General features: G+C 42.2%; 1 protein-coding gene across 3 annotated transcripts; it reads left to right on the forward strand.

Annotated features, from left to right (window-relative positions):
* FBXO7 (F-box protein 7) lies at window positions 1-24,351 on the forward strand. Of its 3 annotated transcripts, XM_043562447.1 has the most exons (10): window positions 956-1,166; window positions 1,298-1,989; window positions 5,825-6,119; window positions 11,278-11,505; window positions 12,806-12,947; window positions 15,081-15,164; window positions 18,215-18,310; window positions 20,096-20,272; window positions 22,636-22,673; window positions 23,651-24,351. In XM_043562447.1, exons 2-10 carry the CDS (start codon window positions 1,868-1,870, stop codon window positions 24,038-24,040), a joined length of 1,572 nt encoding a protein of 523 aa, XP_043418382.1. In that variant the 5' UTR covers window positions 956-1,166; window positions 1,298-1,867; the 3' UTR covers window positions 24,041-24,351. The 3 variants fall into 3 exon arrangements, with proteins under 3 accessions (XP_043418383.1, XP_043418382.1, XP_043418384.1); XM_043562448.1 differs by having other exon boundaries at window positions 1-1,989; XM_043562449.1 differs by lacking the exon at window positions 956-1,166 and having other exon boundaries at window positions 1,961-2,179; window positions 5,977-6,119.
* The last annotated feature ends 33 nt before the right edge of the window (window positions 24,352-24,384 follow it).

A 24,384-nucleotide genomic window follows, 5' to 3' on the forward strand; every position in this document is an offset into this window, starting at 1 on the left:
AGCAGCAGCAATCCAGTCATGATAGTTTCCTCATCAGGCCAGTTCTGCAGCATGGTTGAGTTCCATTTCTGGAATTATCCAGGAACCACTTCTTTAGTCCTCCCCCAAATTCCCTGAGCTATCCAGAATCCTTTTAAACATGTTCCTTTTCTTCTTAGCCAAAGCTAGTCTCTATTGCTCGGAAGTAAGCAACATCTGATAAAGAATCCTCTGCTTAAAACTCTTCATTGACTTCCCAAACATTCTAGAATGTGTCCCAAATCCTTTGCTCAGTTCAAGGCTCTTCTTTATCTGAGATGTACACACTGTCTTTCCCTCTGACCACATCTTCTGTCTTTCTCTCAGGACCTGAGCCACCCTGGTCCTGCCACCCTTCCTCAATCTCATATTCCTTGCCAATCAAGAACCCTACTGGCACAACCCTTCTCTAGGTACCCCTGTGCCCAGCATTGTTCTGATCTCTATCATAAACAAAACACTTATTATGCTCTACTACAAGAATTGACTCACTCAGCTGTTAACTCTGCACCGGTAGGAACATGCCTTTTCCCTTCTCTGAGACCCCAGCACCTGGAATAGTATCTGTCAGAAAGTCGGTGTCCAACACGTGCTTATTTCATGAAGGTCATGATGTGGACAAGTACTGCCACCTAGTGGAAGAAACTTCATTTGACTCTTATTATAGTTTGGACAACCGGCTATCATACAAAGATGAGATTTTAAGATTCTCCAAGGTATCATCATCATCATCATCACTGTCAGACCCTCAACGGTAGCGGGCCTCCCACATGGGTCCCGATGATCCCTGTCTATTGGTATTCATGCCTTTGGATTGATCCTCCCACACTGACGGGTTGGTTAGAATGACAGAAGTGATGTGTGACTTCCGAGGCTGCATCACAAAAGACATTGTAGCTTGATTTGGTCTCTCTGGGATCACGTGTTCTGAGGGAAGCCAGATGCCATATCCTGGGGACACTCAAGAGGTCTGTGCCATGAAAAACAGGCCTCCTGCCAACGGGACTGTGAGTGAGCTTATCCTGCAAGCAGGTTTTCCAGCCTGAGTCAAGACTTCAGACAAATGCAGCCTTGGCCTGCATCTTGACTGCAATGTCACGAGAGACCGAGACAGAACCACCCAGCCACTCCATGCCCAAACTCCTGATGTACAGAATCTACAGGACAATGACTGTTCGTTGTTTTAAGCTGCTAAGCTTTGGGGTGACTGCTATGCAGCAGATTACTACTATACCCTCTGATATAGGTGACGGACTAAAAGCTGTTTCATATTTTGCAGTAACACGAGGAAACTACAAGCCTGGGCTCAACCTAAGGCTTCTCGGAACAGATGCCTGCCGCTGGAGCTGGGCGCCACGGAGGAAGTGGGGTAAGAACCAGGCACGCCTGGGCCTTGCGGAGGGGCGAGTCACATACTGTGCAGCCTCTCTCTCGGCGCTAACATTCTCCACGCACGCCCGGAAGGGGTCGGCACGGCCCGGCCGCAGAATAGCAGCTACCATCGCCTAGCTCGCTCGCCGCGGCAGTCTCGGCGCCTGCGCATTGTGGTCCTCCCGCTCCCAGGCGGCGCCGTTGCGCGCCGAATCATCGATCGCATGACGCCCAGCGGCCTGGGTTGGCGCAGGCCGCCAGCCGCCCGCTCGCCGGGTGGGCTCCAGGGGGCGCCCTCAAGAGAGGGGCGGGGCGCTCAAGTTCCAGAGACCGGCCGGCAGGGGCCGTGGCGGGGCCTTCACTCCGCTGCTCCTCGGCACCCCTACGGCTCCGGTGGTTGCCGCTCCGGGCCCGCCGCCGCGCCGTCGTCACCGTCGCCGCCACCGCGTCCGGGCCTCCGGGCCCTACCGCCGCCGCCATGAAGCTACGGGTCCGGCTGCAGAAGAGGACCTGGCCGGTGGAGATGCCAGACGCGGAGCCGACGCTGGGGCAGCTGCGCGCGCACCTCAGCCAGGCCCTGCTGCCGTCGTGGGGCTTCAGGTAGGCGGGGGGTGGGGGGACGCGCCCGCCCCGGGCTGTCACGTGAGGCCGGGCGACCGCAGGGCGTAGCGGGTCCGGGACTGTGACGCGCGCAGGCCGGGCGCGGCGCGGGCGCTGGGGCTGCAGCTCGCCGGCTCCCGGCTCGCGGAGGACATGGCCCGGCGTCCCGGGGGCTCCGTTCCCCTGCAGGGTGAGCCCTCGCTTCGCTTCTGCTGCAGAAGAAACCGGGGACGTGCCGGGGCGCAGGCTTCTCGCGCCCTTTTAAAGTGTGAAATTGGAAATGAGGGGTTTGGTGTGGGGTAGACCTCTCCAGGCTCTCTGGGATTTAAGTTCACCGTCCCCAGCTGTCGCAGTATTCCAAGGGAAAAGTCTGGGAAGTTCTAGAAGTTAGAAACCGGCCCTCCGTCGAGGCCACCTGTGAGCGGGCCGCTGCTGGGGCCGCGGTAACCTCGAGGCCGCTTTGAGTGCTCACGTGCTGGGCCGCGGCGAGCACTTTGGCTTGCCCTCCGCAGAGTGTTACAGACTGCGGGCGGTCGGCATTTGTCATCCCCTTTTACTTCCCTGGGCGAGATGTTGTGTTTTTGCCAAAACTAAGATAAACGTTGGCCTTGGGATGTCCCTGGAGAGCTTGCAGTTTGGGGACAGTGACATTGAGAAATTAAGGATCAGATTTTGCTATTATGAGGTTGCGAATGAGATGGCTTTGCTTCCAAGGGAGAATTTTCTGGGGACAGTAAACTGGGAGTAGAGGGACAGAAATAAGGGTAGTCCTTTTCCCTTGCTGAGCTAGCAGATTTGGAATTTGAGTGTGCTAAGAAAAAATAAACGTGTTCGCTGGGGCTTTTTAGGTGAATCGTTCATAAGAAGACCTTTCTTTTAATTAAGTGGATCCTTTTTATAAGACTTACATACTTTCATTTGGGGGGAATTCAGTAAAATGAGGCCATATTATGAACTTCTCACCCTTTCATTTTTCAGGGGAAAACACCATATTAAAAGTAAGGCTGTTTTTCTCCAAATTAAAAATGAGGGTGTTGACATAATAACTTTTGAACATTATGTTAAGTGGCATGCCTGCTGTTATTTATTGGTGTTAAAACCTAAGCGTTTTGTATGCTGGTATCATTAGCCCACCAGACAATTTCAAAAGTAACTTCTTTCTAAAAGATTTTTCATATATATGTGTATATTTATTATTATTATTTTAATTAGGAGAGACCGTCTTGAAAGGACTATTTATCTAAGAGCCCAAGTTAGTTTCTCCTTTGGGTTTGTTTTTACAGTTGAGGCTGGTTAACTGGAAGGAATGTAAGCTTCAGCTTGTGAAAGTAAATTTGTTCTTCTGAAAGTATGTTCATTTTGTAATATATAGGCAGTTTTTTTTTTTTTTTTCAATGTTTATTTATTTTTGGGACAGAGAGAGACAGAGCATGAACGGGGGAGGGGCAGAGAGAGAGGGAGACACAGAATCGGAAGCAGGCTCCAGGCTCCGAGCCGTCAGCCCAGAGCCCGACGCGGGGCTCGAACTCACGGACTGCGAGATGGTGACCTGGCTGAAGTCGGACGCTTAACCGACTGCGCCACCCAGGCGCCCCTATAGGCAGTTTTAAAATACGTCCCTGTGACATTATTTTTAAAATGTCTTCTCTGAGCAAGTGGATCTGGGATTGCCATAAAATATCTTTAAAAGGCTTGGTGTTTGTAGGATGGCTTTTCCTGATGGATTTAAATATTTCTTCAGTTTCAGAACACCAGTTTTTAATTCCTCCCCTGGAAAGCTCTATGTTACTTTAGAAATAGCTCTTCCCTTTTTCTACAGGTTGGGGTGGGGGGAAGGCCAGCATTTTTATTAATGACACAGTTCTTTAGTTTTTCTACAGGGAAATGTTTGAATGAACATTGTATTAGATACTATTTAAAAAAAACACTTTTGCTGTGACAGAAGATCCATAAGAACATAGTTCATTTGAAGTGTGTTTCTTTTTTTCTCCTGAAGTCGGGGTGGTGTTTTTTGGGGCATCTGGCAGATGTTCAACAGTCTTTGAAAACAGAAACACAGCTACTTATTTTCTGATAAGCAGGTGTAGGTTCTAGAACTTCAGTAATTTCTCTACCAAAGGTACTTTAATTGGTAAGAAAAAAAATGTACTTGTGAAAGAAAAATGAATTGTGAACATTTGTGAAAATGCAGCATTGTAAGAATAAATAGAACATGATTTTCAAAGAACTTCATCCTTGGTTAACCTCTCAAAAAGTTAACGAAGTCAGCATTGCTGAGTGTAAATGTCTTGAAAAAGTTCTGCAATGGTTTGTTAATTACCCCTCACCACTTTGTGGTGAAATGATGGTTATTCCTTCGAATCAGGTAGTCTGTGATGTGTAAGGGATGAGAGTTCATTGCTTCAGGCTAATTTGAGCTCTTAGCTTGTCTAGCAGTGAGTTTTTGGATTTGTGCTATTCTTACTATAAAAGGTTATCAGTAAGAAAGGTGACCTTGTATTTATCAGCAGGAGGGATGTATTTGTCCTCATCTTTTTGTGATCGTGAATATTCATTTAAGACGTGGGTCTAGTATTTTGGAGCAGATATAAGCTGATTGTCCTGTAAGAACACTGACTAGGTAACCCCGATTTCAGTTTCATTTTCCCAATTACTCTTTATTGGTTGCGTTTATTCCATTAATACTTTTATTTGTCAAGAGCTGGAGATACAGTTTTGAACTAGATAGATGAGATACCTGATGTTATGAAGCTTAGATTCTGGTGGTGGGGGTGGAGGAGAGATGGTCAATAAATATGGAATTTTCACATAGTGATGTTACAATAAAAATAAAACATAAAATGAAATAGAGTGGTGGAGGTTAGGCAGAAGGCATCTCTGTAGAGATGGCATTTGAATTGAGACAGAATGATGAGAGTCAGTCCTTTGAAGATCCGGAAGAGTAAATGCAGAGGCCCAGAGGTTGCAATGAGGTTGATCTGTTTTGAGAAACGGGATGGAAAGCTTATGTTAATAGGGAACAGTAGGAGGAGATAGGAGAAGTGGATAGGGGGTCACATGTTGGGCTTTGGAGGCCATGTTAAAGATTCCATTCCAAGTTCAGACACAAGTCACTGGAGGAGGATTTTGAGCAGAGGAATCATGTGACATAGTTTGTATTTTATTTTTAAATTTTTTTATTTTTAAAATGCTTAGTTTTGAGAGAGTGCAAGCAGAGGAGGTGCAGAGAGAGAGGGGAATAGAGGATCTGAAGCGGGCTCTGTGCCGACAGCAGAGAGCCCGTTGCGGGACTTGAGCCCACAAACTACGAGATCATGATCTGAGCCAAAGCTGGATGCTTGACTGACTGAGCCACTCAGGCACCCCTCATAATTTTCAAAAGAGTGTATTTCCTTGACTCTCAGATACTGTCATTCTTAAGATGCGTATTGTTTTATGTAACACTAAAGGAAAAAAAAATGTCAGTTAAGCTGTGATGTGTTATGAGTTTTAAGAAGCATCCCTGTTTCAAAGATATCCAAGTTACAAAGGATGTAAAGTGTGTATCTTAGAATTGATGAAAACATGGATTAATGATAGAGAGTTACTGTATCCTATCACCCAGGCTAGAATTGTAGCCATTAGAAATCTATAACTTAGGCACTTGGTGATAACAAATAATTTTGATATTTTTTGTAAAACTTTGGCTTCCTTTTTATTTTTGGTTTGTTTTTGTTACTTATTTCTTCTAGGACTATACCATGTATCTTATATATGTTCCTAGTGTATTGAAGGTAATGGTAGCTATGGGTAATGGTAGGTAGCTCTTACTATCCTTATCCATCTTTCTTGGCAGTTCTGATACCCGGTTTGCAATCACATTGAACAACAAGGATGCCCTCACTGGAGATGAAGAGACCTTGGCTTCATATGGGATTGTTTCTGGGGACTTGATATGTTTGATTCTTGAAGATGCCATTCCAGCACCTAACTTACCTTCATCCACAGATTCAGAGCATTCCTCACTCCAGAATAATGACCAACCCTCTTTGGCCGCCAGCTCCAATCAGTCCATCGTACAGGATGAACAACCAAGTGATTCATTCCAAGGACAGGCAGCCCAAACTGATGTCAGGAATGATGAAAATATGGTAGGTATTAACATCAAGATGAGAAAAGGGGTAATTGATAAAGGATACTGAACACCTCGACTGAATTCTGTATCAGGGTAATGTTAGTAGATTGCGCATCGTATTCTTGTAGAAATTTTTAAACTGCTAAATGGTTGGACCATCCGAAGAGCCCAGTGTTTACCTATTTATTTTGTTCAGACACTCACTCCTTCAGATGGTTTGTCCTTTGGCTCCTGTTGTTGCCTCTGAGCTCATGATTCCCAGCCTAGCTTCTCTGGTCTGCTCCACCCATTAAGGCTATATAGAGTCCAGTTATTTCCAAATTGTTTGCAGGACATTTATACCTGGATTTTAAACGTTGTTACTTCAGACTCTGTGCCAACATAAATTTGGAAATATGAACTAATGTTCTCTTCCCAAACTAGCTGCCCTTTCTCTCAGTGGCACCACTGTTTTCCTGAGCTTAAAACCCTGGAATGATTTTTGTCTACTTATATCCAGCCCCTTAACAAGCCCTGTCAGTGTTTCCTTTCCATTCCAGGCTTCCAGTGTCTGTCCTTCAGTCTATTTTCTGCGTTCATCTTTTCCTGACACGGTTTTGACTTTGTTGTTCCCTTGTTCTGTAGTAGCTGTGTGTCCTTGATACACCAGTGCTTACAATTTTTGAGCTGAAAAAGTCCAAATATTTCTAACCCTGTCATGCTACAGAGGAAGAAAATGCTGTCCCTAGTCTTTAAGGCTTTTCAGGGCCAGTTTCTGTTCTTCCCTCAGTAAACTGTCACCTGCAGTCAGATCAGAGTCCTTATCATTTTCCCTGTGCCAGCCAGCACATTCATGTGTTTGCGCACGTACACACACACACACACACACACACACACACAGACTGGTGACTGCTTCACGTTTTTGCTCTTGCCATTCACCCAGCCTGGAATGCACGGCCTTTCCTACCTCTCCTGTCTCTGCCCATCTTCCAAGGCCCTGCCAGCCACAGCCCCAATGATCATCTTTAATTTCTTTATCGATCATCTGTATTGCCTTGTAAACACCCCCTTAGTGATTACCCTGCCTTTTGATTTCTTGTGTGGCACAAATGATGAAATTTATTACTGAGTTTTTTAATACTAATACATATGTAATCATGTTAATTGTTTTTTGTGTGTATACTTAAGCTTAGTTGTTATTTTGTTTTTTTTTTCAGGCTTTAAACACTTATGAATATAAGTATTCATTGTGCCTGTAACCTCAATAAGTATAGACAGTTGCTAAGAAGAAATGCTTTTTAATATATTGGTAGTATGTTGAGATTTTTAGCAATAGTATATAGAGAAATTAAGCAATTTTAACAAGGCTTTATAAAGCTCAGAGTATTTTTATGATTTTTTTTTTTAGGAAGTATTATGTATCTCTGTGTTTCTGTATCATGGAGGTAATTTAGGAAATAAGTAAGAATACTTAGCTACATATTTAAATTATATTTCTGAATCATCTTTGCTGTTAGACACATTCAGAGATTCTGGTGGAAGGGTCCATTCCTTTTATTTCTGTGTACTTATAAAATTGTCCAGTAAGATGGAACTTTTCATAATATATGTGATATTTACTAGTTTCCTTTTGAAAAATTTTGAGAAATTAATATTGCTTCAAGTTAGTAATTCTAGTTCTAAACGCGTGTTGTTTTGTATTCTCAGACTTGTATAGGGTGACTAAGCTTGTAATCTTGAAGTAAGTAAGCTTGAAATCTCCTAAGTGTGCTTCAAGTACTTGAAACAGTATGATCTGCTCATTAAATGTAGAATGATGTATTAGAAAAGGAAGATAGACAGGTGCCTGGGTGGCTCAGTCGGTTAAGCCTCAACTTCAGCTCAGGTCATGATCTTGCGGTTTGTGGGTTCGAGCCCCATGTTGAGGAGCCTGGAGCCTACTTCAGATTCTTATTAAAATTCTGTGTTTCCATCTCTCTCTGCCCTCCCCTGCTCATGCCCTGTCTTTCAACAACAACAACAACAAAGGAAAATAGATGGGTAAAACTGGAAACAATAGGAAAATTTTACTTGTAAAATTTGAAAATCAAGTGTAATTTTCTTATTTTCATTTATTTGGGAATTCTAGTACCTGTTGAATCTTTAAGGGAAATGGGAATAATGTGGTATCAGACTCTAATATTAGCCCTAAAGTGCATTTTAATCACCTATTGCCATCATTTGTACATGACATGACAAATGATTTATTTAAAGAGGTGGTGCTGTGGGGTGCCTGGGTGGCTCAGTTGGTTAAGCATCTGACTTCGGCTTAGGTCATGATCTCACAGCTTGTGAGTTCGAGCCCTGCATTGGGCTCTGTGCTGACAGCTCAGAGCCTGGATCCTGCTTTGGATTCTGTGTCTCCCTCTCTCTCTGCCCCACCCCTGCTCATACTCTGTCTCTCTCTCCTTCAAAAATAAATAAACATTAAAAAAATAAAGAGGTGGTGCTGAGCATTTTCCTCCTGATTTCCACATGTATGAAGAATATCATAGATATTTCATATCCTATCAGAATGGCTCAGAATGTTAATGGTTGTTATGGAGTGGGAGTTGGGTTTGATAAGCTCACCAGGGAGTTCTGATACCTTCCTCCCATGGCTTTATCAGTTTAGAGTAACTCTTTTTAAAAATATTTTCTCCACATAGATTCTCTCCCACACAACCGTCAATAGTAGCAAATGGCCCAAAGTTAGTTATAGTAGATAAGTAAGATGCAAAGCGCTTATAGGCTTCATAATTTTGGTGATAAGTGGTTTTAATAAGTAGTTTCTGTTTGCCAAGAAGTATTATGGAGCCTCCTTTTTTTGGTAGTATGAATTGTCATTGGCCTCTAGGTTTTAACATGTGAATTTGGATCTTTTTCATAAGCCAATAAGGGCTATGTCCTTAGGGATTCTGGAGGAACTGCCTCTTGCTTTCTTACATTTTTCCATCCTTTCATTTATCCTATGTAATTTTAAAACTTTATTTTTTTTTTCAACGTTTATTTATTTTTGGGACAGAGAGAGACAGAGCATGAACGGGGGAGGGGCAGAGAGAGAGGGAGACACAGAATCGGAAACAGGCTCCAGGCTCTGAGCCATCAGCCCAGAGCCTGATGCAGGGCTCGAACTCACGGACTGCGAGATCGTGACCTGGCTGAAGTCGGACGCTTAACCGACTGCGCCACCCAGGCGCCCCTATCCTATGTAATTTTAATTTCCTCTGCCCTTTCTTTAATGGAACGATGATCTTGAAGAAACATGTGTTTTGCATTAAGAGTTGAGCACATGCTTAGCAGACAAACTTTCTGAGCAAAATTAATACAAGTAACATAGTCTTATTGAAGCAGTGTATTGTGTCTGAAAGCCTGAACTGTGAGTCTGGAGATCTTGGTTCATTTCAGGTTTTTATTAGCTGGTAACCTTGATTGTGTTACTTAATCTGAGTCAGTTACAGCATGTATGAAAAGGCAACATCATCTGACTTTACTGTTTTATAGACTTTTTTATGGTACAAATGAGAAGACACTGAAAACAAAACCGAATTATGAAATTTTAAGATACTGTTCTTAAGCATTGGTTCAACAAGCATTTGTTGAGCACCTGCTGTGTGCCAGGTACTGTATTGGGATTAGAAAAGTGTGTGACACGTAGTCTGTTCCTTTTTTTTTTTTTTTTTTTTTAATGTTAATTTATTTTTGAGAAAGAGACAGAGTGTGAGCAGGGGAGGGGCAGAGAGAGGGAGACCCAGAATCTGAGTGCCTGAAGCAGACTCCAGGCTCCGAGCTGTCAGCACAGAGCACAATACGGGGCTCGAACCCACGGACTGTGAGATCATGACCTGAGCTGAAGTTGGACGCTTAACCGACTGAGCCACCCAGGCATCCCTACTCTGTTCCTTTCTAAGCTTGCAGTCCTGGTAGGATATAGGTATGAAATCAGGAAAGTCCAGTAGTCAAGGCCTTTGCAAGTCAGGGTGGTAGTCTGTCTGTACTGCCTCTTTTGCAGAGGTGGGGAACACTGGCGTGGAGAGGAAGGGGTGGCAGGAAGTGGGCTTGAGAGTCAGGGATCTGGTGAAGTGATGAAGGACCTCGTATGCTAAGGCGTTTAGGAGTTGGGACTTCATTTTCTAGGCCTGCATCTCACAGCATGTCCTCTATGAAACACTTCTTCCCTTAGATTATAAGTAAGTGTTCTGAGGATGCTGGGTACTAAGGAAGGAGAGTAGTGTTTCTTGGCTAAATATTACACACACATTATTATTGTTGGACTTCTCAGAGCTCTGTAATGCCACGATGTATTTTGTGAATGTGGAGGGTGAGGTTCGGTGGCTATAGCATGTAGTATTTTCCAAACTTAATTGATTGTAGACCTCTTTTTTCCTGAGGACATCTAAGGTCACATCCCAAGGCACAATTTAGGGGAATGCTGCGATCTGCACTGGGGAAATACTGGCAAGTTTTAAGCTTGGTTATGGGACATAATTGGATTTTTAAAAAAGATTATGTATGTATGTGTTTTGAGAGGGAGCCCATGTAAGCAGGGTTTGGGGGTGCAGAGAGATTGGGAGGGAGAAAATCCCAAGCAGGCTCTCTGCTCACAGCACAGAGCCCGACACGGGGCTTGATCCTACAAACTGTGAGATCATATATAACCTGAACTGAAACCAAGAGTCAGATGGTTAACCGACTGAGCCACCCAGGCCTTCCCATAATTGGATTCTTAATTGTCGGAAACTCTCGCAGCAGTGGGTGTCTTGGAAGACGAAACGGAGTCAGGGATCCTTGGGGAAACTATTGCTGGATGTCAAGAGGTAAATGAGTCTAAAGTAACCACTGGAGTAGTAGGGGCAGATTTTAGAGGTATTTTGGACATAGATTCAGTGGAACTTTGATCACGACGAAAGTAGAGTTTAGTGAGGTAGAGGGAGGAGGCTAGGTTGATTTCTGGTTTTTGGCATACTGGCCAGGATGAACGGAGATAAGGAATTCAGGATGGGGGAATAGATTGCCAGCTCATTTATTTAGGAGGGCTCACTTAAAATGTGTCCCATTTCTGAAGCTAATAACATGCTTTGGCTTTGGGCACTAATCTGAGTTCACTTCAGGATACACAATAAACTGTAAAAATAAAAGTCTCTTTAATGAATTCATTGATTTGTTATCTTTTTCAGTCGGGGCCTAGCCAGACTTTTGAAACTGAGTCAGTTCAAGATGTTGTGGCTATGGAAGAGGCCACAGGTGTCTGTCCCTCAGAACCGATGCTCTGCAGTGAGTCGGTGGAGGGGCAAGTGCCACATTCATTAGAGGTCCTGTATCACTCAGCCGACTGTTCCAGTCCCAGTGATGCCCTGATAGTGTCAATACATCTGCTCATGCTGGAGTCAGGTTACATACCTCAGGTGAGGCTACAAACAGAATACATCGTGTTGGGGTTTCAGCCTCCCATTGGGGATGGGGGTGTACTAACAAACATCACTAAGGTGTTGTGTAGATCTCTATATTAAATGCAGTTGAGTGTTAAATGTAAAGTGCTGAATGCAGTGATGGGTATACAGTAGGTGGTCAATAAAAGTTCCCTCTCTCTTTTTTTTCCTTCATTTCTGTTGTCAGTTTTGTCAGTTTGTATTATAGAAGTGGTGGCAGTTATGGTAAAAAGATTATGATAATATGAAATGAACTGTGTTCAAGAGTGTGGGGCGGGCATGTCTAGAGGGATGGCTCACTGGATTATTTTTTATGTTAATGGCTTTGAATTGTCAGTAATCTAGTAAAGATTCAGTTAGGAAGAGAGACATTATTCCCTTCATTCATTCATTCTCTGTTTGGTAAGTATCTACCACTGACAGGTACAGTGCTTTGTCCCTGCTCTCAGGTTGCTTCTAGTCCAGGAGTGGGGGAGAGAGACAGTCTATGAACCATCAGTGTATTGGTTAAATTCTAGGAGAGACGTATATGTATACGGGATGCCAGAGAGTCCTGGAGAGGAACAATTAGAGTTTCTCAAACCTTTGCCTAAGAATACCTGGGGATCTTCCTAAAATGCAGATTCTGATTTAGTAAGTCTAGGGTAAAGCCTGAGATTCTGGATACTCCTACACAATAGTAATGCTGCTGGTCTGTGGGCCACATTATAAGTAACAAAGATGTAGAGCAATGCAGTGATCATTGAATACCTGCAGCATGCCATGATCTGAGCCAGGAATTAGGATATAAAGGTTTGGGACAAGTCCTTGTCCCTAAGGAGTCCGTAAGTGGGGGAGAGAAGTAGATAAAAAGAAAATTATAATGTATTACAATAGAAGTGTGTAACAATAGAAATAAGAACAGAATGTTAGGGGATAAAAGGGAATGACAAACGGGAGTTTTTTTTAAAGGCTTCATAAATGCACTGCTGTTTGAGGTATGGTCTTCAATAATGATACTGCTTTGCTAGGCAGAGAAGTAAGTCTTTGAGGAGAGAAACAATCCCTGTCTCTGATGTGACTTTATCCATTTGAACATTTTGATGGAGGAGAATACATTTAAACGTTTTCCTATCAAAATTTTATTACTAGCTGTAGTAATGATGTGACAGATTTTATTAAGGGGACTGTACGGAATGTTTATTTCCAGACAAGTTAGGGGCCTGTTGGATTTTTAATCCTTTTTGAGAGTAGCACTTCTCTTCATTATTTGTTTCTCTTTCCTTTCATTCCCCAGGGGCCTGAGGCCAAAGCCATGTCCATGCCAGAGAACTGGAGGTCGGGCGGTGTGTACAAGCTGCAGTATACACACCCTCTCTGCGAGGGCGGCTCTGCTGCTCTCACCTGTGTGCCTTTGGGAAACCTAATTGTCATAAATGGTAATGGAGGGCTGTTAGTTTACCAACACTGACATGTTTCCAGACTATAGCTGCTTCAGTGATTGGCTCTCGTGATACAGTTGCATCTTTCTCAACTTTGTTGAGTCTCTAGGCCGCTGATACCCCGAGCCTGAAAGGTTGTAGAATGTGTGGGTAGATGTTTAGGCTGGCAGTCTTCTCTCTCTGGGCAGCCGTAGCCTTCAGCTGTCTTAACCTTGCGATATTATTGTTGCGGGGAGTGTTGTGATCTTTGAAGTGAGATGATCTATTACATTCGAACACTTTGTGCCTGTGGGTGACTTTTTTATGTTTATTTTTTTTTTTAACAGAGATCTCGAACTGAGAGATGGTAAGAGGTGAGATTGAGCTGGGGTCACTTTTTATCCCATTTGGCGTCTCTGAACAGTAATGCATAGAAACACTGCTAAGCACTGCTTTAGTATGTGTGTGCTTGATCCCTCGACCTGCAGGAAAGTCACTCTGACTAGTTTCTTTTTCTAGTTCTCTTTCATATTGGCAGTTTCACAGGGATAGCAGTGCCTGTATTTGTTTGTATTTCATTTTAGCTCAGAGGCCACCCAGAGGTCCGTACATCTACCAGTGGTCTATGGAATAGTCTCATAATCACGTGTTCTAGAGAGCCATTTGAGTGACTAGAATCTTTCATTTCCGTTCTGTTCTGATTTTTTATTTCTTTATCCTTCAGCTAGCTAAGACAGCATGGTGGGGTTGCAATGGCTGTATTTTTGGTTTTTCAGTGCAGCTCACCTTTTGTGTAGCGAAGGCAGTTGCTTTGATGCCTCGTGGTTTCCCCGTGCTCTGTGGCACTTGTTCTGCCCGGATGGATGAGTGAGGAGCCTTCACGGAACGTGTATTGCCGCGTGCACCTTGAGCGGCACCATGTTCTTCTGTTGCGTTATCAAGGTCCCTTCTGAGAGTTTGTTTGAAACATGTTTGTTCTGCAGAAATTTACTTTGAAAACCACTGGCATACATGGTCATGATCTTTGAAGTGAAAGGTGGTTCCATGTCCCCTGCGATGTAACTTGTGGTATTTCCTTTTAGTCACTAGATTTCTTGCGATGTTCCGTAAAAGTCTCAAATTTCAGCTTTACCAGTATTGGTGGTATTCTGTGCCGGTCAGAATGTGTCTGATGGCAGGTGGACTAGCCACGTGTCTTCAGCGACTCATCACAGTTAGCAAGCACGCCTTTCAGTTGGGTGTTCTTACACAGAGAGCCAGCAGTTTCTGCCTCCTTGCAGGCGTCCTGCCCCGTCACATCCTAATGTGCGAGGTTGAAGCTACCAACTTAATTTTTGCCTCCGTTTCTTACAAAAGCACTTTAACAATGCGTGTGATAATCTCTATTTACTAGTTTCAAGATATATAACATAAAGAGAATGGCTGTTAAATGTCTCAAAGATATCTGAGTTTCTGGTATTTTGTTCTTTTGTTGCTCCTGGCAGATCAGCTACTTGCAGACTTGTGTGGCAGCCAGCCATTCCAGGCTTGGTTCTTTGAAAAGGAGCAGTGTGTCTTTAAGTCTTTTCCTTCGCCCAAGACCTCCTGCTCAGCGCACATGTGCATGAGCACGTCACTGGCTCTTTCATGGCATGAGATGAAGTTGAGCCTTTGTATATATGATTAAAATGGAACCTTCTGGTGATGTCAAGAATATTGGTCCTTTGGGTCTAGAAAGAGATGATGTTGTGAAAACTAGCAGGATTCTTTTAGTAAACAAGGCAAAACTCATTGCCAAGGATTAAATAAAAAAAATAAATGGAGTTTTTGGTGACCTTGTTGGAAATAATGGTTTTATTATGTTTAACTGTCTCCTATTAACCTTGCTGCATATCTTTCAATGAGTAATAAGCTGTTGTTGGTAATACCTACTGGATTTTATATAGAAGTGCATACTCTAGTTTTTAGAGGTGTTTGTTTTAGAGTGATTTTACTTGATGTGATGGCAGGTTTCCACTTTGGACTTTGTTGTGAGGGAAGGAAATGAGCGTAGAGCAGTTTGTATAGTGTGTCCTTCGTATGTTGGGACAGGGAAGTGCAAGCCCATGCTAGATAATGAAGGCAATTGAGGAACTGACAAAAATGATTTGTCTCTCTTTTGCTTATTTACAGCTACACTAAAGATTAACAGTGAGCTCAGAAGTGTGAACAGATTGCAGCTGCTGCCAGAGTCATTTATTTGCAAAACAGAACCAGGTAACATAAGTATGGTTGAACTTTTGGGATGAGGCTTTGAGAGGTTTGCTTTAACAAAACTAAATGGTAATGTTTGAGTGACTGAACATTTCTGAATGAGATTAAAGCAAATTTAAGACAGTGTTGCAGAGTATCTGTTTCTTTCCTGCTTTCCTCTTGGAATGCTGAATTATATTTATGCTGCCATTATGGAACGACACTGGTATGTAATTCATTACTTGTGATGTTGATGCTTCATAATTTATGAATTAATCTTTGGATTTTTCTCGTATTTAATCAGTATGGAGAGGATCTGCATTTTGTGGAAACCATACAGTGCAACTTCATTATTGAAGATTATTGGAGGAAAAACTACTCAGAATGTTAGTTTAAACCAACATAGATTTGGTTGCTGTTTGATCAGATTTACCAAAAGTTTACATTCTAGGCATGGTTTTGCTTGTATTCTGTAAGATTACTAATAGATGCAAAGACAAGTTATCCTTTTTATTTTGTTAGTTAAATTCAAAGTATGAGAAGCAGGTAGGTGGTTGAAGGAGAGGAGATGGGTGGAGAAAGAACTCACATCTCTAAGCGCTTGTTTTGTGCTGGACACGTGCCTTGACAGATGCTATTCCATTTCGTCTTTCTAGTAACTGAGGAGGGTTTTAAAATCTAAATGTGGTGTCATGGGGTGGTGGCATTGGCAGTGGTGTCTTTAAGGGAAAGCTACCTAGAGCTAGGTCTTTGCTTTGAAGGCCTAGAGACTGACTCTTGTTAGTTTCCCGGGCAGATCAGGCCGAGTTCTGTGAACGTCCGTGAACCAAAACTGATGGGAAATGGGGACATCTGGATACATACTTATAATGATCTCTGGACATTTAACATCATACTACACCAGTGTTTCTTAAGCTTCGTTTTCTTATCCATCCCTTGAGGAACCTTTGTAGAAAATCTGTCCCCCTTCCATTCTCTTCCATGAAATTTTAATACCATAGATATATAGTGTATTTTCATTTGTGTACTGTGGCCCTTTGGAGGGTCACAAACCAATGGTGTAGCTAGGGTTTGTTTTGTTTCTGCCTTCCGAGAACCAGTTTTTGTTCCATTGTGGGTGGCACTGCCCCTGTTGAGCATGAACTAGACTGATAAATGTGTAAAGATGTCTCACCATTGGGAACAGGAAAACTTGAAATTCTTGGCCACAACACTGTTTCTCTCCACACTAGGGAGTACTTTGCTATGGGGGCTAGAAATACACTCCACTCCACAGTAGTGGAGGTTATTTATGCCCATTTTACAGATTAGGAGACAAGTCTAGAGGAGGTTAAAGTGCTTCAAAGTCACAGAGCTAATAAATGGTGGAACCTAGAATTGGAATAGATTTGACTCCTCAGACTATTTTTTAAAAATAACTTATAGGAATGTAGTTTAGATTCATATTCTTTTAAATTTTTTTTTTTAACCTTTATTTATTTTTGAGTGACAGAGCATGAGTGAGGGAGGGAAACACAGAATATGAAGCAGGCCCCAGGCTCCAAGTTGTCAGCACAGAGCCCAGTGAGGGGCATGAACCCACGAACTGTGAGACCATGACCTGAGCTGAAGTCGGATGCTTAACCGACTGAGCCACTCAGGCGCCCCCAGATTCGTATTCTTTATGTGGGTTTTGTTAAATAAAGAGAAGGGAAGTGAAAGGAAGAAGAAAGTTCATAATGTTCTATTACAGTAAGTTTATGGGCTGTATTAAATATTTTTAATACAGTATTTTTATGTTGGGTAGCGTTATGCTGCCCATTTGACAAGTAATTTTAGTTACTTTATACGGTGGCTTTTATAGTAAAGTACCTAGTATATACTTATTTAAATGCATATTTGTTTTTATTTGTCTTTATACTTGTAAGTTTCTGATTACTTTTGTAATAGATAACCGAAAGAAAAAACTTGTTAAAAAAAATCGTTTTTCACACTGCAAAGCCTTATCCAAATTGACTTTTTAGATATCTTGACATTTGACTTCAAGTCAAGATTGTAGTTCGTGTGACAAGGATTTAAAGTTTAGCTGCATATCTTTTCTTGTTTGTTATCAGTCAGGTGATAGTGTTTTGTTTCTCAGTGGAGTACCTAGTTACAGAATGGGGCATAGGCACTGTGTGTGGTGCTTTACGTTAACCATTCTTTGGTGCAGGGTGGTATGTATCCCCTTGATATAGGCGAGCAAACAGGTGCGGATCCGAGGGTTCAAGGTCATACACCTGGTCACAGTACGGCGGAATTTCAGTGGGAACTTGAGGTCGTATTTGGCAGTGCTTCCCATGCTGCACTGTGCAGGTGAATCATCAGGGGATCTTATGAAATTGCAGTTTCTGATTAAGTAGGTCTGTGGTAGGGCCTGAGATTCAGTATTTCCGAGCAGTTCCCAAATGATGTCAGTTCTGGTGATCTGTGAGCCACACTCTGAGCAGCAGTTTAGTGGCTAAAGTGAGTGCGTTGGAGCCAGACTTAGGTTTGTACCCTGCCCTGCCACTTACTCTGAAGCTTTGGATGGGCTTCCATTATCTTGTCCTGTTTTTAAAATGGGGGTCAGAGTATGTCTCTCTTAGGGAGAACCATTGATGTGAAAGAAAGCTTTGAAGAATGTTTAATACACTTGGCGACACTTGGTCGTCATGTGACAAATACTGTTCTACTTCTGCTGGGATCCGGAGAGTGGTTCCCCACTGTACCCCCAGTGCCTGGACACTTTGGGCAGGTGCTCAGTAAATCATGCTGTGTGTACAGCTCTCTCACCACAGTTTTTCAAACTATAACTGTAGTCTGTGAATTATATAGGTTGGGTACAGCTCTATTAATTTGAAATCATGAGATTTTTATCTTTACATCTAAGATTGAGTTTTCAGAGCCACACAGCATATAGTACTTCTACTAGAGACTTTGGTTCACGTCTGTCTATATAAGAATTACTTATGAAAATTTACAACTTTGATTTGTTTGGCAGAAGTAAAGGTTACCATTTCAAGTTTTGCCACTTGATTTTGTTCTGATTTTTCATTAAAAAAAAAATACTCTAGGGGAAAATGTGGCCAAGATCTACAAAGATCTTCAGAAGCTCTCTCGTCTCTTCAAAGACCAGCTGGTGTATCCTCTTCTGGCTTTTACCCGACAAGGTGAGAGACGATAAATGATCATAGGTCAGATGGCTGGAAAGAATAGTAAAAGTTTATGTCTTATGCTTGTGACCCTGACATATGACTCTTGCCTCTTTTCCCCTAGTGAAGTTATGTTCTTTTAAAACTAAGCTTTAATGTTAATTCCTCAAGTGTTATTTACTTCTTGTGTGTATTTCGACAACATTTTGGGCATGTCTTTGTTGTAACTCTTCTTCCAGTGTATCATAAGTGTTGATATGCATTCTTTCCACCTCCTAAGGTTTTAGATACCTTGGAAGCAGGGACTATGTCTTAGCCACTTTTGTATTCTCATGGCCTAACATAGGGTCTGGTCCATAATAGGTGTTTGACAAATATATAAGTAATGTATAGTCTGTAAATTAGGTCTCAGTTTGTTTTTTTTTTTAACATTATTTCTTGGGGTTCTATGCTAGCTCCTTTGGATATTTACATGGATTTTTATTTAGTGCTAACAACTTTGAAGGGGATTTCATCCTCATTTTATAGATGATGAAACTAATTCAGTGAGGTGTATATTTCATTCAGAATTGTTATGTTGGCTCTTATTTGTGGTGTAATAAATATGTTAAAATCTCAATGACTTAAAGCACTTATTTCTCATTCATATGCATGCTGTGTGTGTGGGGGGGTGAGTTTTGGCTGAAGGAGTAGTCCTTCTTGAGGACATGCTCTCCTTGGAGCAGAGGGAAAAGAAGGCCCAGTGACCGAGCCACACGGTGGTTCTTACAGCTTTTTTGCTCGGAAATGATACGCTACATGCACTCACATTTTATTGGACGCAACAAAATGGCCAAGCCTGACGGCAGTGTGGCCATCAGGGGAAGCGTAATTATAAGCTAGAAAATGAGAATCCTCATCTACCACAATCCCTTAGCTGGAGAAGAACTTCAGGTTTATACATATAGATATGTGGCTTTTATTTGTCATTTGTATGTAGGGATCTTGTATTTTAGGTGTCCAATTGCATGTGCCTAGGCTGCTGTCACCATAGTTTTCTTCTTCATGTGCCGGTGATGGAAGGGAAATATGTGAATTTTAAAATGCTTTATTGGATTTTGATGGTCTTAGCTAGTGGAGATTAGTATCACAGATATTTAAAGGAGCTAATAAATCTCATTTAATTATATGTTATTATTTTTCCTTCTTGGCTTGCCTCTGATATTTATCTACCTCCCCTTTTTTTCAGCCTGCTAGACCTCAGAGAATAGTAATTGCGAACACTTGGGTGCTTGTTATGTGCCAGGCATTGTTCTAAGCACTCTGTATATATTCACACACTTAATTTTCAACTGCATGAATTAGGTAGTACTCCTAACCCATTTTACAGGTAAGGATATTGAATGGTAGTTAAGTAATCCAAGTGTCCAAAGGCACACAGCTAATAAGTAGCAGTATTGGGAACCAGTTTTAAAAGCCGACAAAGCATCCATTTTCTGTAATTGAATACAGAAGTTTTTGTTGCATTCATCGAATACTGCTCGAAACAAAGGCCATTGGCTAATATTTGGAAGTTGTCATAGCGATTCATTGGTTTGTATGAAAAAGTATTTGTCTTTCCCCTAAAACATAGAGGGAATAAGGGACTTAGTAGTAGAGCAGTATAGCCAACCTGGGGTTAAAATTTTGTTGTAGGTGATGCATATTTGGGTAATTGAAACTACCATCTAATTTGTCACTTAGGAACAAGTTAGTAACTTCCGTTAAATGTGTGGGGAAAGCCAGATGTTCTTTACTCACTACCTGTTCTCTTTTTCTTTATAGCGCTGAACCTACCAGATGTATTCGGGTTGGTGGTCCTGCCGTTGGAGCTGAAACTGCGGATCTTCCGACTTTTGGATGTTCGTTCTGTTCTGTCTTTGTCTGCAGTTTGTCGTGATCTCTTTATTGCTTCAAATGACCAACTGCTGTGGAGGTGTTTATATCTGCGGGATTTTCGAGGTAATTGCCACAGTGACATGTTAACAGGAAAAGGACTCGTTCTTACTGAGGTCTGAATTACTCAGCTTGCCAAAAGTTTTTAGTTGTAGGCTCTTTGTCTGTTTAAGAGTTTCAAGTAATCATAACTTGCAGCCTTTTTGGAAGGAGATGCTAAGCCTCATATACTTGTGCCTATATCCCGAAAACTTCGCGTTCATTTCTGTGTGCTGTATAATGCAAATATCTCAGTAGACTGAGAATAGTTCAGGATAGAAAAACTTCAGGTTTATTCTCTCTCTTAGAGCATCCTCCATATCTGACTCTGCAGTTTGGTGTATTTCTAAACAACGTCCATGGCAGTGACCAGTGTACCAGTTAGGAGCGCCCTGCTTGCTACCCTGTGGTAAATTGCTGGGAAAGTTTTATTTCTGTATAGTCACATTTATGATGACCTGGTGATTGTTGCAGCAGTGATGGCAGTGGGACTTGGGGATGGAGAGAAGTTACCCCAAATGTATAAGCACTTTGCCTTTTGTATCAAGATTTCCGGATAGAAGCCTAGTGCCCAACTGTAGAATTTCTTTTCTGTGTATCAGTGTTTTGTTTTGTTTTTTAAACTGGTTTGACCCTAGAGTGGGTCATGAAATCAATATATTGGGTCATTAAAAAAAAAAATCAGTATTTTTTTTACAAAATAGGAGTAAACTTCTATTTTGGTATATGTATATATAAGTATATACTGCGTTGCATTGTAAAAAAACACTGTGGGGGCGCCTGGGTGGCGCAGTCGGTTAAGCGTCCGACTTCAGCCAGGTCACGATCTCGCGGTCCGTGAGTTCGAGCCCCGCGTCAGGCTCTGGGCTGATGGCTCGGAGACTGGAGCCTGTTTCCGATTCTGTGTCTCCCTCTCTCTCTGCCCCTCCCCCGTTCATGCTCTGTCTCTCTCTGTCCCAAAAATAAATAAATAAACGTTGAAAAAAAATTTAAAAAAAAAAAAAAAAAAAAAAAAAAAACACTGTGGTTCACATCAAAAAAAAATTGATGTGCTATGTATAACATCTTGGGAACTGTAAAAATCTTGGTAGATCCCCTTCGTTGTTGTTTTTTTTTTTTTAATAAGAATATTAAGTAGAGTCATTAGGATTGTTAAAGACTTTTTTTCCTTTAAAACCTCAGATAGAAGCAGTGAATGATCTGGTCTTTCATATTCCTCCTTGATTCCTCTATGCCTCTGCAGAATTCAAATGTTATTTTGTTCTAGGAGGCAGCAAGTGTCATCTCAAATTAAAAAAAAAATTATAGTCGAAATGAAAAGACAAAATGACCAAAGTATATAGAAGAACGAACCAAAAAAATAGGCTATGATAAAAATAGGCATAAAAACCTTTTTACTTACATACTCAAATTTGGATTTAAAATACAGTCAGTCTCTCTCTCATTTCCAGATTATGGTCCACAAGCTCATCTGTAAGCTGTTCAGATCTTATAACGAATCTCCCTATGGATGTAACGTCATAGGCCCGGAGCTTTTATAAAATCTTCCTTCCATGCCCATATAATAGCTTCTAGGGAAGATATCTCTTTTATCTCAACTCTTCTTAGGTTAAAAAAATTTTTTTTTTTAACGTTTTTATTTATTTTTGAGACAGAGAGAGACAGAGCATGAATGGGGGACAGTCAGAGAGAGAGGGAGACACAGAATCCGAAACAGGCTCCAGGCTCTGAGCAGTCAGCACAGAGCCCGACACGGGGCTCGAACTCACATACCGTGAGATCGTGACCTGAGGTGAAGTCGGACGCTTAACCGACTGAGCCACCCAGGCACCCCTTCTTTAGATTTAAGTTGAAGAGGTTTCTCTTTCCTCATTTCATGTATTTCAAGTAAATGAGTATATTAAAAAATACTTAGTTGTTGCAGTCATACTGATGAAAGTTGGGAGAAAACAACCCAAATAAGAGAACTTCAAGTCAGCTTTACCTCCAGTAACAATGGGCTGCGATACAAAGAGATGGTCACCCAGTGTCGCAGAGATTTGAGGTTAGAAGGAGCTGTCACTCTCAGCTGAGACTGGCGGAGGAGGCGCAGTGCAGCGTGGGGCAGTTGAGGAAGAGATAGCGGCCACCCGGTCCTCCATATTCCTGAGGGCGTCACCAATTGGTGTCCCCACGAGCACAGAACGGCAGCAGCTGCCTTCTGCCAGCAAGAGAGGTCTGCGTCGGTGCAGGAGGGTTACAAGGGATGCAGCGTGTTGTGAACAAAGGATTCCTGTTCCTGCGTGTGCGTCATGTGTAAGCTTCAGTTTCCTTAGGTCAGAAGCAAGATTGCTGTTTAACCTGGATGAATGAAGCATTTTAAATTCTTATTTTTTGTTTTTTCTTTGTAGATGGTACTGCGAGAGTTCGAGACACAGATTGGAAAGAAGTAGGTATTTTTAAATATCAAGGCTAATGTTAGTATTAGCGCCGAAGCAACTAGTGAATTAATGCATTAAGGCCATATTATCATTTTTGTTATGATGTAATGAAATTTGCTTTTATTAAATTTATTGCTAATTTTCAGTAAGTGAAAATATTTTTAACTTTCATCTTAGACTCAGTCCTTATTTTCTTGTGTAATTACACAGGAAAAGAAGTCTTATTAACACAGCGATTGCTTTTTGACTTTAATTAATATAAAACATTCTTTCTTCCTCTGTTGCAAAACAATTTTTAAGCTGAGCTTTTGTGAGAGAGTGGTCTTCAGCTGTCCAGCTAGTTGGAACAGTGCATGCTTGTTTTACGTAGACGCCTACTCTAAAAGACATTGACAGGACTGAGAAACGGGGTGGACTAGAGAAGGGTCCTCAAATGTGTTCTGAGTGAACAGCATTGTTCCTTAGGAAGATGTTCTGTCCTCTGAAATGGGCTTCTATTTTTTGTTGCTGTTTAGATTGAGATCCTTTAGGAACATGATTCAGGTGAAGAAGTGAATTTAAATGCTGCTCCCCTTCCCCCCAGTACCTTAACTTTATATTATGTGGCCTGATTTTCTCAACAGATATTTAAATTTTCCACTTTCAAGAAAGGTGGGCCTAAAATTGCATATTAGCTCAAGAGCTGTCGATTGCAGCCTTGAAAGCACATTCCACTCAGTTATCCTTCCTTTGGATTGAGTATTTCCCTGAATTGGCACAGTTGTTCAGTTGCAGTGTGGTTAAAGAGTACAGTTCATTCGGCATTGTGTTCAGAGCTACTGCCTTAGTCGTGCAGATGGAAACTGGTAAAATTTCTGTTGTGTGCACTGGTGTCTTTGCTCCATAGTGTGGGAAGAGGAAAGTGTAGATAAAGCAGTGGAAGCAAATTGGAACTTTGGGGAAACATCCAGATCGCTTACCATATCTTGTTCTTGTGTTTCTACAGCTGTACAGGAAGAGGTACAAACAAAGAAAAGAAGCTCAGAGAGGGCGGCATGTGATGTTCATTCCATCGTCGCCCCACCCCCTCCCATTCTACCCCAACCCCTTGCACCCCAGGCCTTTTCCTCCCAGCTCGCTCCTTCCTCCGGGAATTATTGGTGGTGAATATGATGAAAGACTAACCCTTCCTTATGTCGGGGACCCGATCAACTCACTCATCCCTGGGCCTGGGGAGACACCCGGCCAGTTCCCTCCACTCAGACCACGTTTTGATCCAGTTGGCCCGCTGCCAGGACCTAATCCCATCTTGCCAGGGCGAGGTGGCCCCGGTGACAGATTTCCCTTAAGACCCAGTAGGGGCTGGCCCACCGACAGCCGGCTGCCATTCATGTGATTGATTTGTAATCTCACTTCTGGGGCTTGTTTGGTTTTTGTTTTTTAAAACTGCAGATGTCATCTTGTTGGGGGTGCTGATCTCTATTGTGTTCTGAGTGCCATGGTGAGGAACGCACACGGTGGCCTTTCGGTAGATATATCTAAAGCTCCAGGGGTGGTAGGGCCCAGAGGTCACTGTATGACCAGGTTGGCTTTGGAAATAGTTGACTACTGACCTCCCCCCCCCCCCCCCTCTGAATTTCCCTCTAGGATGAAGGTTGTTCACTGATAATGTTCTGCACCAGATTAAAAAAAATTAAGTATAAATTATATGGCAATCTTGACTTTTATTACAGAAAGATA

Source organism: Prionailurus bengalensis, chromosome B4, assembly GCF_016509475.1.
Source record: "Prionailurus bengalensis isolate Pbe53 chromosome B4, Fcat_Pben_1.1_paternal_pri, whole genome shotgun sequence".
Classification (NCBI taxonomy): domain Eukaryota; kingdom Metazoa; phylum Chordata; class Mammalia; order Carnivora; family Felidae; genus Prionailurus; species Prionailurus bengalensis.

What these genes read in the sequence shown, in the direction of transcription:
- FBXO7 (XM_043562448.1), top strand. Translation starts at nt 1,868, where the DNA reads ATGAAGCTACGGGTCCGGCTGCAGAAGAGGACCTGGCCGGTGGAGATG. An exon ending in TATTTGCAAAACAGAACCAG is followed by an intron (nt 15,165 to 18,214) that starts GTAACATAAGTA and finishes AAAATACTCTAG; the next exon opens with GGGAAAATGTGGCCAAGATC. An exon ending in TCTGGCTTTTACCCGACAAG is followed by an intron (nt 18,311 to 20,095) that starts GTGAGAGACGAT and finishes TTTTCTTTATAG; the next exon opens with CGCTGAACCTACCAGATGTA.